Raw genomic sequence first — 16,996 nt, forward strand, 5'->3', positions numbered from 1 at the left:
TGTTGTTTTAACCTGATATTTGATGACTTTTCCTAGATTGTCCAAAATGCACAAAAATGAAAATATTTTTTATATTTCTGTTCTGAAATAATGTGTGACTGACTGTAGATAGCTAACACATATTAAGCAGTGAGCTCCAGTGTCCCCACTAGTCCATACACTGATAGTATGCAGCAGTGTTCTTCTTCATACCTGCATGTCCCACCACTCTGTTTAATAACAGGAATTGTTTGGTTTGTTGTACAGACTGCATTAACAGCTGCTGCAGAGCCTCTCACACTGTCTTCTGTTACTGCTGCTGTTCTCCACAGCAATAACATGTACATCAATATTCATGATGCTTTTGCATTGACCGTTTATGCTTGTAGGATAAGAGGTTCATCCACATGAACATATTATTAACCCCACACACTGTTTGGGTCAAATTTGACCCGTTTTGACATTTGACAGCTGTAAAAACACCCTAAATGTAATGTAAAATGTGATGCTTTTTCCTAAAGTGGCTCAAAATACACAAAAATGAAAATATTATATATATATATAGGTGCTACACATTTTTGTCCATTGAGGCTGTTCTGGGTCAAATGATCTCTGTATCTATTGCCATGTGTTTTAGTGAAATGAATAGTTAATAGTTTTAATAATTTTTTTTATGATGTAGCAGTGAAGACTGACGGCTCTTAAGGTTCTACAATAAACCCCACACTTCCATAAAGTTCTGCTCATTTTACCTTTACATTAAATACATTTCCATCATTATTGCTATGTTATATTTTCATGTCTTAGGTCAAATAGGACATGATATTGTGTGATAGGAGCTGTTTGATATTGTAAAAGCTAAAAAATACACTCTCTCTGCTCTCTGAAACATGAATCAAGGTTTAATCACATTTATTGATCAGTCAGATCAACTATTGATGCTTTCTAAACAAGACACTTTTAATGAGGAGATTCTTAGACCGAGTCAAGGGTGTAGAATATGAACAGGGTTATAATAGATTAGATAACCTAAACTGATTATAACCACTAATACTAAGTTTCACATAATCTCTTGGGCTAACATTAACTGCCATATTGTACAAAGTGCACCTTTATTATTGATAAATATTCTTCGACATGTGATCAAAATGTAGAGATAGGAAGCTGCTGTTTTGTAGAATCCGTATAGCCAGCAATTTTTTGAGTGCACTGCACCAAGAGCTCTGGGATGTTGGAGAGGAGGGAGGGAAGAGGTTAAAGGACTTAAACTAAATTAGTCAACAACAAATAATTGCTTGGGAGTTGTGGAGAGGTCGGCTGTCAACAGCACTATTGATTCTCCACTGACTGGGGAGGAGGAGGGGTAGAGAGAAATGGAATGAGGTGATACACCAGGCACAAGTGTAATGGCAGGAAACAACTGCTGAGAGAAGGAGGAGGAGAGGGATTAAAAGTGAGACACAAGATGTTTCTGTTAGGCTGGCAGAGAGGACGGGGAGTTGCAGACATGAGGGATGATGGAGGAAGAGGAAAGTCAGTGAAAACACAGAATGAATACAAGAGGAAAGAAAAGAAAGTAGGAAGAGAATAGGTTGTGAGGGGGAAATTTGGGAGTGAAAGTGTCATAAATATCATCCATGCAAGCGTTCATTCCTGGTGGAGTCATATTTGACTGTTTACTTCACTTTCGTTCCAATGAAACATTTTTGTGAGTTTCACAAAGCGCTTTGCAGTGTTTGGGCTTCTGACATGTCCTTAAATGCATTCATCTGTAACTGCAACTCAACCTCCTGGATTGTATTTCATTGTCTCACCAGTACCTCAAATAGCATGCCCCTACCACTACCGACCCCTGTACTGTAGTGATGCTGTACTGTAGTGATGCTGGGTTTGGTCTGAATGTGGCCTTACAGCAGAAAGTTCTCAGTATTGTGTAATTCACAGAAGCTATTACATTAGATTAGATAATTCAGTCTATGCATTAAAAACAGGAGAACTGTGGGCAAAAAAGCATAAAACCTAATGACAAGAATATACTTCTATGTGATGGAGAGATGAGCTGGTGTCATACAACAAGTAGATAAGATAAGGACGGCAGGCCACATGGCCTGAAAATAATATCAGGATATTGGAAGATATTTTTGCAATAAAGCTAACTGTGTGTGTGTGTGTGTGTGTGTGTGTGTGTGTGTGTGTACAGAACATAAATGTGACTGTGGTAATAACATAATTTCAACATGAGCAGATTTAGAAGGTCAGCTTGTGTGTGTGATAGATGACTGAATCACAGGATGTGATAACTCTTTAAAATAACTGTGGTTACAGTCACAGATGTAAACAGACCTGCGATACCGCTGTGCAGTAGTCAGCTGAGTCAAGTGCACTACTGCTGCTGTTTGACTAGCAGCTCTGGGGATTCATTTATAAAACAGTGCATAGGATTCATATTAAGACTATATGTGTGCACAAAATATATCACAATCGACTTAACCCTTACATACTGTTCATATTCTACATCTTCGCAGTATGTTGACCTGGTCCAAGAATATCCTCATAAAAAGTGTCTATACCACCACAGATAGTCGATTGGAGAGTGTCTATTTTTTAGGAGAAAAAACATCTCCTATCACACAATATCATGTCCTATTTGACCTAAGACATGGAAATATAACATAGCAATAATGATGGAAATGTATTTAATGTAAAGGTAAAATGAGCAGAACTTTATGGAAGTGTGGGGTTTATTGTAGAACCATTAGAGCCATCAGTCTTCACTGCTACATCATAAAAAGAATTATTACAACTATTAACTATTCATTTCACTAAAACACATGTTAATAGATACAGAGATCATTTGACCCAGAACAGCCTCAATGGACAAAAAAATAAATAAAAAATTATATACATGTATATATATATATATTTGTATATATGTATATATACATATATACAAATTCATGTCATGAATTTCAGAGTAAAATACATTTGGGGTTTTTACAGCTGTCAAAATGGGTCAAATTTGACCCAAACAGTGTGTTAGGGTTAAAAATATGTGCATGTGGATGAACCTCTTATCCCACAAGCATAAATGGTCAATGCAAAAGCATCATGAATATTGATGTACATGTTGTTGCTGTGGAGAACAGCAGCAGTAACAGAAGACAGTGTGAGAGGCTCTGCAGGAACACTACTGCATACAATCAGTGTATGGACAAGTGGGGACACTGGAGCTCACTGTTTAATATTTGTTAGCTATCTACGGTATGACTGACCGTAATTGACTTATTTCACAACAGACATTTTGAAAAGCACAATGAGTATCCAAGGAAGTCATACAATCATCATAACAAACAATCATACACTATGCCCATTCATTTGGAAAAACTAAATGGGATTCATCCATAATTATCCTTACCAACTGCAATCAATTATAATTACAGACCTGATGCTTACATTTACTGCATCCAGTGGACATGTTGGCTAAGCTAAAAGCCCCTTAAAATACCCCTGCTTTAACTGCACTGATTTGGTTTTCTACTAGTCAGTGATATTAATGGAAAAAATGCTTTTGGGTCATAAAGGTCTGTTTACCTTTACTTCTACACCGTTGTAAAATGACATGACTGAAAGACTTTAAAATATTCATATTACATTACACTCAGACCAACGTTCTACCACATTTATGCTGAAATTATGGGCCACAAATTATTTTACAAATTAATTCTCCAGAGTCCGATAATTAAATTGAAAACAGACTCAAAAATAGCCCTATACTAAAATGACCTCAACTCAACAAAACGCCTATATGTGCAATTGTACTCAAGTCAAATCCATTTTTAACACATCAAAGTCAGTCAGACGCTTTTATCACATACAGCGCTGCTTTCTATATCCTTCTCAACATTGTACGTAAATTCTTTACATATGTGTTGATGGCAATAAACTGAACAATAAACTGCCAATTTTCCCTACTTATTCTGCTCAACCCTACTAGTCGGAACAATGAGTCTGTCTTGATGCACATAGGTGATTGAGGCGGGGATGTGCTGTAGAAAGGAACAAATTAGCCTTTACCTTCAGCTTTGACCAGTACATGCAGGTGAAAGGGATGAGCACTTTTATAGCCCTTTTCAAGAGGTGGGGGATTTCAATCTCCACAGCCAAACGTGTGAAAGTGACACTTATCATTTGTTTCAAGTCCATATTAGAGTTCAGCTCAATGAGAGCCTCTTCCTCTTGCATGGTCAATCCATCGCAGGGAAAGAGAATGGATTTTTCACCCACTGGTTTGCCAAGGTCTCCTCTCCAAAACACTCCAAACTGCTCATGCAACCCCTTCATGTGCACCATGATGACCTGCCCTCACCACAACATCTTCCATGGTTGGGAACATTTCCACTAAGACCCGAGAACACCACAGGTCCATCTTTTCCCTGAATCCAGAGACTCGATTGTGTATCAAGAGGACATGACAATCTTTGCCCTGCAGAGAGGTGTTCAGTATGTTTCAGTATTTCAGTATGCTTGTAGTTAAAGATTTTAGCAAGATTTGCCAACATTGCAACTCAGTTCATGTCCTCCATGTGCTGTACCAGCGGGGAGTTGATTTGGGACAGGAAGAGGAGGACTTCCTTGCACAAATCACACGACCGGACTTCAGTGTGCAATAACAGCTGTTGGAAGTGAGTACCCATCTCAATGCAGAGGATAAAGAAGAGATGGACATTCATGGCACATGATTCATTTAGATTTACTTCCTCATCCACAACTGCACACGGCTCCTTGGGGATCTTCTTGGTCACCAAGGCCTGGTGATGGATGATACAGCGGCAGGGGGGCTTGCATCTGTTTAAGCAGACTGCTGGAGAAACTTGTTGTTGTCCTTGCGCCATCAGTACACATTCCACAACAGCGGCCCAAATCAATATGACCAGAAATAAATCATTCAAAGCCTTGAAGATGCCGTCTGCTGTAGTGCGAGCTGGCAGAGGATGACAAAACAAAAACTCCTCCTGGACATTGAACTCTTTAATATAGCGAACTACACCATTAAGGCTTGATTCCACTGGGGATGTTAGTGATGCTGTACGGCCGCGCCACAGCCTCCGGTGCTGGTCGCTGCCACTCTAATTAATGAGAGTGACCCCACTAAGAGCGCCACGGCACATTTCAGCAGTGTCCCAGCAGCAGCTCCCCACTCCACAGCGCTATGACTCTGCAGCAAGTCTATTTTTGACAGAAGCCGTTTCAAAGTCATGTCTAGCTTCACAGAGCAGATCGCACCAGACAGTAGGTCAGACACAGAATTGGCATAAAACATCCAGTCAACTTTCAAAATAAAACAACACATGCAGACTCCCAATCGTATTTCAACAATAAACACGAATAAAACAAAGACACCATTTATCTACGTAGCTTACTGACCTACAATAGGAGCACAAACATCACAGAAAATTACCAAATCAACTAAATCTTAGCAAGTTAACAAAATCAGAACGCTTAGTTTTGCTGCTATTACAGTAATTACGGTAGCCTAAAGGCACTTGCTTGGATTTAAGTGGGCTGCCTTAATTACCATATTAACAGTACAACTTAATTTAAAAGGCCGATTGCTCTCCCATAGAATGCTCTGCTCTACTGCTGTAACGCTCCCGGTGGGGTAGGACATCAGGCAGAGGACGGAGCTAAACTGTGGCACAGCTGTATCGATGCTCCCGGTAGAAACCACAGGTCAGTGTTGGCGGTAGACTCGTGTAGGTGAGAAGCGATGCTGGATGGTAATTGTTAGACACTGAGATTACATTTAGCTTAGCAGAAGCAGATTCTCCCATCATTACCAAGCACATCATTAGCAGCAGGGAGGAGTAATGTTTCACTAATGTTGTAGGGTTTACTTGCCTTAGCTAAGAGTCATATAATGCTTCATTAGCTAGCATCATACAAATAACACATTGTGGCAGAAGAGCATCATCAGGAACATTAAATGAACAGGTTAGGGTTTTGTCTGCTCCACACTCTCTCACTGTAGGTATACAAAATTGATCCATTTTACCAGCGCGCATTGTCAGTTAGCTAACGAGATGTTTACCTTTATTTTTTCTGAAGTTCTCCGGCGCCCCCCAGGGGAGACGTGCCACACACTTTGAAAACTGCTGGTTTAATCAATATGTTGGGGGAAAAAAGAGAAACAAATAAAACAAAAAAGAAGGAATAAGAAAGAAAGCAGTCCCTGAACTGACAGCTCATTAAAACTCAGATCAAACTGTCAAACGTGGCAGTACTGATCAAATATGGATCAAGATTCTGTTACTGCATTGCCTATTTATCACCACTATTGCTTTCAGAAACATATTGTAGTGTACTGTTAAGCTGTAGTTGGAGAAAGTTTGTGACGTGACCACCATATTGGAAATGGATGTGGAGGACATGGAGACAGAGAGGAGCTCTGTCTCCATGTCCTCCACACATAGAGGGAGTGTGACTTCATTCACTGCTCAGGTCGCTATTACTCAGCTATATCCTCACATAGACAATAGCTGTTTGCTGACATCGCAGATTTAATAATAATACTAATTTTACTATAATTATGGAGGTAATAAGTCAGTATTAAATGAAATGCATGCTGTTGATAAATACAGACATTTATTGAGTATATTTCAGTCCCCTAACATTTGGATTTTACCAGCACAGCCAGCTCTTTACCTGTCAGCAGACAGCTGTTGGGCTGCATACGCTGTGCTCACTTTTTTAGTGACTTACATCTGGAACATGCTTCTCTGAGCTGCATCTAGGTGAACATGCACATTTAGAGGTAGATGTTAAACTGGCTCTTACTTTAGAACTTATTTTAGGTAAATTTAGGTTAATGTATTTTTCTTTCTTTCTGCAGAGCTGCAATTTCAGCATTTTACATGCACAACTCAGTGAGGTAGGTCTGCAGGATATGGAAAGAGCAGATAATGTTTCAGTGTAAAGATGAACCACTGAGCTGGGTTCAACTGTAGTCACTGTACACTGAAAAACAAAACAAACAAATAACCCAATAATCACAAATGTAATCTATAAATGTGTGTTCAGCCTTTCAAACTAATATTTCATTTGGAGGTATGTTTTGTCATTTGGGAGCACAGAAACTGTATTGCTTTTATTATTTTGTCATTGATTTTCAGGTGTAACCCCTAACTTACTCAACATTTAATCACAAGACTTTATCCTGGTTTTACTTCTTTATTTTAATTTTACTAGTACAGTCATCTGGTCTGGTGGGCAGACCAGATGACCTGCTGCTTGAATGTAGGCTATTATCCTCATCGTATTAGGGTTGTCTTTTGATGATATATTTAATACTTCTCAATACAGTAACATGAAAATGTCCTCGATAACTCAGCAATATGACAGGTTAATGTGAAGGCCATCAGTTTAATTATTGCTCCTTCAATTCTTTTTGTGATTCTGGTATGTTAAGCAAGAGCACTGTGAATTTACTCCAGAGTTTTGTTATGGGTTGTCTGATGTCAGTGGGTTTCAGTACATCTGCTGCTGTCCACCTCAACCTGAATCCAAATGCCATCATCTCTGTTAAGAACAGTTTTTTTGTAGCCTGTTATTGTAAAAAGTTTCTCATTTAATTTTACATTTCCAATGATATATGGCTGAGGATATTTTATACAAATTCATCTTTCTTACAGTATAGTCTAACATTTATGAGTGTGTGTGTGTCCATCAGATCTTGTACAATTGCCATGAAGATGAGGCTGTCAAACTGGATTTTACATTTCACATACCTGCACTTACTTTAACCGCCACTGTTATAATTTAATTATTTATGCACGTCATTTTTTTTCACTCGTTACTTTCATATATTTCATAAACTTAATTTCTTTGTCCATAGCACAGTCCATATTTCCTTTTTAACGTGTTATGTCCCATTTCAAAATATTACCATTTAATTATTTACATATATTTTTAAATTTCAAGATTTTTTTTAAATATTACTCAAGAATCATAAAGATACAAAATATCTCTAGGCTTGTGTGAATAGTAGCATATGCTTGAGTGAGAACAGGTTGCTCTTTTCAACCCTAACCGTAACCCAAGCACTGCAGGCCTTCCTCCAAACATGTAGATGTCCGCAGTATTGTAATCTCTCTTTCCACTGAAAGCAAAACACAAAAACAAACAGCTTCATTTTATATACTGGGCTTTCTGAAACTAAGCCTGGTTGGCTGATGGTGTCCGTGAAATGAGAAAATTAAAACTTTCCAAAGCGAATCCAAATACATCATGGATCATGAAACATATTGAATTATGTTACTATTTCAACTCATTGTAGTCCAAAATAACTTACAAAAAGGTCCAAAAGCACTTAGAAACACACAACTGTATACTTCCACTTTTACCTCAGAGGAAAACATTGTACCACTACATTTACTCGACTGATAAAATGTTACTAGTTAAGTTAGTAAGTCACAAAATATAACAAACACATTACAATGCATTGATCTTCATGCAGCAATATATAAGAATTAAAAGCTCCACCTTGAACAGAAGTACATGTAAGTTGTACATGTTGTACACGTTGTACATGTAAGAAAGGGTGAAAATAAAGCAAGACAGAGTTACTAAATGACTCTAAATGACTGAATCTGCTCCGCTGTGTTATCATTAATGTCATGTATTGAGCAGTGGAGAGCAGCCTCTCTGCTGCACTGTTAACTCCAGGAAGAGCTACTGTTGTCCAACACACAGAGCAGGCGCAGCAAACAGACTGAGCACTGAGTTCTTAGTAGGTTATTTAATGCTGCAGTGTGTGTTGATCAGCGTTTGCTGCTCTGCTCTGCTAACAATAGTCGCTGAGTGACAGTGTAGAAAGTTCACAGTATACTAGGGCTGGGTGATATGGACAAAATCAAACAATCACAACATTTTAGACTAAATACCTCGATATCGAGATGATTATTGATGCTTTCACAAAACATTTACACTATGAAATCTTAGATAAATAATCATCAATAATGTGGATATAATGACAAGTGGGTAAAAAGTAAATAACAGAACAGCTAGAACAGTCTCGTAAGTTTAGAAAATCATATATTTTACTGTAATGCAGCATTTAAAACCAGGAAAAGACAACTCTGGTGACATATCGCGATATTACGACATCCAAAATCTAAGACGATATCTTGTCTCATATCACAATATCGATATAATTTCAATATATTGCCCAGTTCTACACTATACTTTACATTGTTCTCACAAAGGAAACTATTTATTCATTAAATCAACATATGTTTGCTACTGCTGCCTTCATTGAAGATGAACTACAAGATACATACAGTAGATGTGTTGACAAGATAACTCTATTGTGTGTTCCCTGCAGTCAGTCAGTCAGTCAGTAACTTCTGGTTAGCTCTCTGCTAACTTGAATAGATACAAAATAGACTTTTGGACTGAATGGATTACATTCTTATACTAAAACAAGTCATTTAGCAGAGTTGTGTGAGGCTCAACTAAAGTTTATCAAATGTTTTACAGTCACAACAGTAGCATCAGAGTATACAGGCTCATTCCTATGTTCCCTCAGCCTTATGTTCCCTCAGCCTACAGTATGTTCCCTCAGCCTTATGTTCCCTCAAGTGATTTTCCACCAAATGAGGTCCTACTGTATGTTTCCTCAGAGCTACATTCTCAGAGCACAGGTATGGCCATTCCCTAATGCACATAACGAGTTGGAACATAGACATGCTCCTGAGTACACAGTGGAGCCTATGACGTAAAATCCTGCACTCCAGCTTTAATTACCATTGATCCTGACCCATTCTGTCATCACAGGGGTACAAGTGCTCTCCTTTGGTGCCCAGAAATGACCAAACAGGCACCGATGCAGAAAAACAAAAGCAGACTTGTGCCTCGGGAAAATTGCATAAAGACTGTTTGGACTAGAGCAGCCGTTGTGCTTGTGGGAAAATAATTCCCATAATGATTTACAAATCCCATAAGTCAAAACATAAAAATCTGAAACTATCTCAAGGGAGTTTTTTTTCCAACTAGCTGAATACAGTACCTTACATTATGGTAATGTGAATGTTAAAGATGTTTATTCAGCTATAACATCAAGTCATAAGGCTTATGATGTTTGCTCAGGAGCCAAAAGATAAAAAAAAATACCTGCAATGCGGTGAGGCAGCCAGACTCTGTGTTTTATGGAAGTAAACAACAACAACAACAACATCAACAACAACACAAACTGCCTGAAGCGTTTGGCTCACAGACCACTGTCCAACCTCCCTGTCCGAAACCTGTCACTGTGTCTCATTACTGAGATTGCTGTCAACTCTCCTCAGTCCTGTATCTGTCTCAGGTCAACCACAGAAAGCAGTGCAATTACACCAGCAGAGATGGAGGAGACAGTGGAAGATGGAGAAGAGAATAGAATTTGACAGAGAGAAAGTGAGACCAAGATAAAGGGGCCCAGAGGCAGAGGAGGAGGGGGGGACATGGTATATTGCAGGGAACAGAGAGGAAATGGGTGAGGCCACATATAAAAGACAGGAGACCAAAGCTCAGAGAACATCACACAAGCTGACACATACCTGAAAACTAAAGGACGACTTGCCCCCTCCCCATTTATTCAAGAGAGATACAAATCAAAAAGCTAAATGAGACGGGGGAAAATAAACAGAAAACTCCAGCAGCTGGGTAACCTAGGCAACAACAGCACCACAGCTTTTTTTTCCTCTTGGACATTAAAGCGGTATCTCAGTTGGGGAGGGGAAGCTGGAGGCAGTGAGGAGGGGTGGGGGTAGAGGGTGCTGATACGTGTTCCACCAAATAGCAAAGAATCAAGACTCTCAAGCTGTGATACTGATACCAGCAGAATGTGATGATGCAGGTACAGCAGCATTTAATTGGAGTGGAACTGCTGGATACCAGACTTGATATATTATGAGGCTTTAATCCATTTAAATTGGTCATATTATGAATGACGTTTCACAAAACTACAGAATTTCCTGACACAGTTTTATACCAACTAAACTCTATTGCCAGAGGGAGCAGGGTGTTCTAGCAGTCATGCACATTCATAGATTAGCATCAGATGTTTCATTGAGCTGATGTTCATTCATATGCTACTCAGCTACCAGGTGACTAGCAACATCCAATGTGAGTCATACAGAAGTACACAGAGGCCTTTAGAAGCTAACGCTTCACACTGGATTTCACAAAGTGAAGTTTTAAACTTGTGCTGTGAGCAAAAGTAGGTGCATTGTTTTGCAGAAAGTTCAACTTAAAGCCCATTTATGCTCAACGTTAAATAGGGATCTGGATACAGACGGAGCTGTATCTGCACGTTTCCATAAAGCTCACGCATATGGACCAAATGGAGCAGTACCACCAGAAACCATGGGGGGCAGTGTTGCTGTCACTACTCAATACATAGCTCTAGTGAGACATGAAGAAGAAATAACAATGGCGGAACTTTTTGAGGAAAAGTTGAGAGAGTTGGTTAGAAAATTTAAACATACATTGGTTAACATCCATGCCAACGTAAAGGACGCATGGAAGTATGTGAGCAGTGACGGTAACATAGTATGAACAGGACGTTAACATTTTCGTACATATGTTGAGCATAAATGGACCTTTAATGGGCATTAATCCTTACATAATGTTCATATTCTACCCTCACAGTACTGTATATCCCCTCATAAAAAGTGTCTATACCAAATATTGAACCACAGATGTGTTTAGAAAGTATCAATAGTGGATCTGACTGATCAATAAATGTGATTAAACCTTGATTCATGTTTCAGAGAGCAGAGAGAGTGTATTTTTTAGCTTTTACACCATCAAACATCTACTATCACACAATATCATGTCCTATTTGACCTAAGACATGAAAATATAACATAGCAATAATGATGGAAATGTATTTAATGTAAAGGTAAAATGAGCAGAACTTTATGTGGAAGTGTGGGGTTTATTGTAGAACCATTAGAGCCATCAGTCTTCACTGCTACATCATAAAAAGAATTATTAAAACTATGAACTATTCATTTCACTAAATATATATAGCACCTATACAAAATATAACATTTTTAAATATTTTCATTTTTGTGTATTTTGGGCCACTTTAGGAAAAAGCATCAAATTTCAGAGTAAAATACATTTTGGGTGTTTTTACAGCTGTCAAATGTCAAAATAGGTCACCTGATCAGTGTGTTAGGGTTAATAATATGCTCATGTGGATGAACCGCAAATCCCACTTATACCCCAAGCATAAACGGTCAATGCAAAAGCATCATGAATATTGATGTGTTGCTGTGGAGAACAGCAGCGGTTTTGTGCATTTTGGACCACCTTAGGAAAAGTCATCAAAATTCAGAGTAAAAGACATTGTGGGTGTTTTTACAACTGTCAAATATCAAAATGGGTCAAACTTTACCCGACCACTATGTAAGGGTTAAGAAGGTAAACAGCCCTGCAACACTCGTGACAATGCCATGATGGTGAGGAAAACAGTCAATTACAGTGCTTACATTTACAGAGTCATCTAGCAGTAAGTTTGCACTTGCTTTTTCCTTCAGCACCTCTGTTGTGCTGGAAGAAGCAAATGGATAAGAAAGCTGTGTTTTTATCTGTCTGAATGTAGTCTGGGTCTCTTTGGGTTACATGGTTTCACTGAACCTCACTTTAGTGATCTTGAGTAAGCGGTGTCATGAGGCTGGTTGTCAACTGGCTCAGTTAAGTTGTTCACATGTGATGCAACAGTGATACCAGCAGGGAAATTCAGTATTTGCGGCAGCCAAAAGTCAAAGTGATTTTCTTTCTTTTTACAATAGGATCACATTACATGACAGAGAAAGCTGAGTGATGGGTGTAAAAGGAAAATGCACTTTGTGATGATATATCATAGGAAGTACAGCTATACACAGATTATAGTGTGGGAGTCAATTTCTGATAACTGTAGCAGCACTGACATAATGAGTTTTTGTGGAAAATAAAATTTAGAGTAGGGTTAGGGTATGCATTGCTGGGCACTACACTATCTGGTGTGACTTATGAATGCTCCATCATATTCCAATCTGCCAGTGTTTGAAAAATGTAACTTCTTCCCAAACTGTTTACTGGTCTACAGTATCTTCATTGCAGTCAAATATGCATAGAACCATAATATCTGCACATATTTTACAACTTTTACTACTCAGAGTCTTACCTCCATTGTCCTTCACAGTAAAATTTGGATTCATCTGATGCTCAGGAGGCACATAGAAGGAAAACTTTCCATTTGCAAAGTTGTCCAGATCGGCGGCTCGGATGGTCTGAATCACCTGATGGAGACAGACAGAAGAGACATGAAGGAATTAAAGAACAAAGGCAATAGAGAAGATAATATATGAAGGTAAGAGAGAAAGTAATGGCTCAGAATGGAGATGCGTTGGGAACTGAAGATAGAACGATTCTAAGAAGCTGAAAATAAAGCAGTGATTTGAAGTTGTTTGAATTCTTCAGCGTGCACTCTGTTGGATAACATCAATTCAGTGACCCAGTCTGATCTCCTACTATTCCTTACAATCCATTACACACAATATCCAGTTAATTGACCGTGATGTCCTGTTTACACACCACAAGCATATTCATTATTATCATAAACCACAACCTTACTTAGCATTGAATCTAGGTTTCTAAAAAAAGCTTTTACTCATGGTCTCCTAAAGTAATGAGACAATTAAACAAAAGAAAATACAAAATCAAATACTTAGAACTAAATAGGTGATCATGTTGCCATCAACTCCAAGAAACATTATCAGTTAATCACCCTCATGATTACCTTTGTTTCTTTTCTCTTTAGTTTTATTATCCTTATATATGAGTTTAAATGCTCTGTTCTGAATGGCCACATATTATTTCCCTCGGTATTGCCTTTTATTATGTAATTAAAAGGTCATTAATCAGTTAACTAGAGTTGAGAGAATATGTAGTGTTCTGCATATTGACACGCAGTGACAAAAACTTCAAGGCAAACTAGCAGTAATGCATTTTCTTGGAATCTCAAGTTTTCTTTTGCTAATTGGACTTTAAAGTTGGTTCTATATTTGCTACTTATATTTTAGCTGCAGCGTTTGACAGATGCATCATTTATAAAAACCTTCTCTGGGTCGCAGCAAAACGTATGCACACATACAGGATAGTTCAGACAGATGTTTGCAATTGTTGTGAACATTAAGTTGTTCATTTTCTGTTTGCAACCCATTTACCAGAAGTTTGAAAAATCAACCAGAATTCATACTTATGTAGCATCCATAACCTCCTCCCTGAGCTACTACCTTATCCTGGTGGAGGGGTTTGCGTGTCCCAATGACCCCAGGAGCTCAGTTGTTGGGGGCTTTTATGCCCCTGGTAGGGTCTCCCATGGCAAACAGGTCCGGGGGGAGGGGCCAGGCAAAAGGTAGCTCAAAAGACCCTAATGATGATTACGATTGTGTCCCTTGCCCGGACACGGGTCACCGGGGCCCCCCCCTAGAGCCAGGCCTGGGGGTGGGGCTTGGGGGCGAGCGCCTGGTGGCTAGGCCTTCGCCCATGGGGCCCGGCCGGGCACAGCCCCAAAAAGGGACATGGGACCCCGCTCCCACAGACCCACCACCAGTGGGAGGGGCCAAAGGGGTCGGGTGCAATGTGAGCTGGGCGGCAGCCGAAGGCGGGGACCTTGGCGGTCCGACCCTCCGCTGCAGAAGCTAGCTCGAGGGACGTGGAACGTCACCTCTCTGGTGGGGAAGGAGCCTGAGCTGGTGCGCGAGGTTGAGAAGTTCCGGCTAGATATAGTCGGCCTCACCTCAACGCACAGCAAGGGCTCTGGAACCAGTCTCCTCGAGAGGGGTTGGACTCTCGTCCACTCTGGAGTTGCCACTGGTGAGAGGCGCTTGGGCAGCGGTGGCAATACTTATTGCCCCCCGGTTTGGTGCCTGTATGTTGGAGTTTACCCCGGTAGATGAGAGGGTAGCCTGGTCGGTGCCTGTCGTGGCGGCAATACCCGAACCCGCTGGTGGACACTGGCGTTGAGGGATGCCGTCAAGCTGAAGAAGGACTCCTATAGGGCCTTTTTTGGCTTGTGGGACTCCGGAGGCAGCAGACAGGTAGCGGCAGACCAAGCGGAGCGCACCTAAGGTGGTCGCTGAGGCAAAAACCCGGACATGGGAGGAGTTCGGTGAGGCCATGGAAAAAGACTTCCGGACAGCTTAGAAGAGATTCTGGACCACCATCCGGTGTCTCAGGAGGGGGAAGCAGTGAGCTGTAAACACTGTGTACGGTGGGGACGGTGCGCTGCTGACCTCGACTTGGGACGTTGTGGATCGGTGGAAGGAATACTTCGAAGACCTCCTCAATCTCACCGACATGCCTTCCGGTAAGGAAGCAGGGTCTGGGGACTCGGGTGTGGGCTCTCCTACCTCTGGGGTGGAGGTCGCCGAGGTGGTTAAAAAGCTCCTCGGTGGGAGGGCCCCGGGGGTGGATGAGATCCGCCCCGAGTTCCTCAAGTCCCTGGATGTTGTGGGGCTGTCATGGTTGACACGACTCTGCAGCATCGCATGGACATCGGGGGCTGTGCCTCTGGATTGGCAGACTGGGGTGGTGGTCCCTCTTTTTAAGAAGGGGGACCAGAGGGTGTGTTCCAACTACAGGGGAATCACACTCCTCAGCCTCCCTGGTAAGGTCTATTCGGGGTGATGGAGAGGAGGATCCGTCGGATAGTCGAACCTCGGATTCAGGAGGAGCAGTGTGGTTTTCGTCCAGGCCGTGGAACTGTGGACCAGCTCTATACCCTCTGCAGGATCCTTGAGGGTGCATGGGAGTTTGCCCAACCAGTCCACATGTGTTTTGTGGACTTGGAGAAGGCATTCGACCGTGTCCCTCGGGGAGTCCTGTGGGGGGTTCTCCGGGAATACGGGGTACTGGACCCCTGATAAGGGCAGTCCGTTCCCTGTATGACCGGTGTTAGAGCTTGGTCCGCATTGCCGGTAATAAGTCGGACTTGTTTCCAGTGAGGGTTGGACTCCGCCAGGGCTGCCCTTTGTCACCGATCCTGTTCATAATTTTTATGGACAGGATTTCTAGGCGGAGCCAGGGCGTTGAGGGGGTCCGGTTTGGTGACCTCAGGATTGGGTCACTGCTTTTTGCGGATGATGTGGTCCTGTTGGCTTCATCAGACCGTGACTTCCAACTCTCACTGGATCGGTTCGCAGCCGAGTGTGAAGCGGCCGGGATGAGAATCAGCACCTCCAAATCCGAGGCCATGGTCCTCAACCGGAAAAGGGTGGAGTGCACTCTCCGTATCGGGGATGAGATCCTGCCCCAAGTGGAGGAGTTCAAGTACCTCGGGTCTTGTTCACACGTGAGGGAAGGATGGAGCGGGAGATCGACAGGCGGACCGGTGCGGCGTCTGCAGTAATGCGGACTCTGCACAGTTCTGTCTGTGCAGAGTCGGCTCAGCTCTCGATTTACCAGTCGATCTTCGTTCCTACTCTCACCTATGGTCATGAGCTTTGGGTAGTGACAAGCGGCCGATGCGGCCGAAATGAGCTTCCTCCGTAGGGTGGCTGGGCTCTCCATTAGAGATAGGGTGAGAAGCTCTCGGAGTAGACCTGCTGCTCCTCCGCGTCGAGAGGAGCCAGATGAGGTGGCTCGGGCATCTAATTAGGATGCCTCACGGACGCCTCCCTGGTGAGGTGTTCAGGGCACGTCCCACCGATAGGAGACCCAGAGGAAGACCCAGGACACGCTGGAGAGACTATGTCTCTCGGCTAGCCTGGGAAAGCCTCGGGATCCCCCGAGAGGAGCTGGACTGGACGAGGGCTGGGGAGAGGGAAGTCTGGGCTTCCCTGCTTAGGCTGCTGCCCCCGCGACTCGACCCTGGATAAGCGGAAGAGGACGGTACGGTACGGTATGGTAGCATCAATAACCAGTATAAAGATGTAATGATAACACACTATAATGTAGCTGTTAACAGATATCAGAGTTAATTAAGGTA

At 41.6% G+C, this 16,996-nt stretch overlaps 1 protein-coding gene across 1 annotated transcript in view; it reads right to left on the reverse strand.

Moving 5' to 3' along the window:
• The window catches only part of LOC128369195 (cadherin-18-like), a 207,895-nt gene that overhangs the window by 15,460 nt on the left and 175,439 nt on the right, over positions 1-16,996 (reverse strand). The window contains exon 9 of the mRNA XM_053330195.1: positions 13,190-13,304. Within this exon, the coding sequence (XP_053186170.1) occupies positions 13,190-13,304 (115 nt within the window). The remainder of the gene's footprint in view (positions 1-13,189; positions 13,305-16,996) is intronic.

The sequence above is a fragment of the Scomber japonicus genome, chromosome 12, assembly GCF_027409825.1.
Source record: "Scomber japonicus isolate fScoJap1 chromosome 12, fScoJap1.pri, whole genome shotgun sequence".
Lineage (NCBI taxonomy): Eukaryota > Metazoa > Chordata > Actinopteri > Scombriformes > Scombridae > Scomber > Scomber japonicus.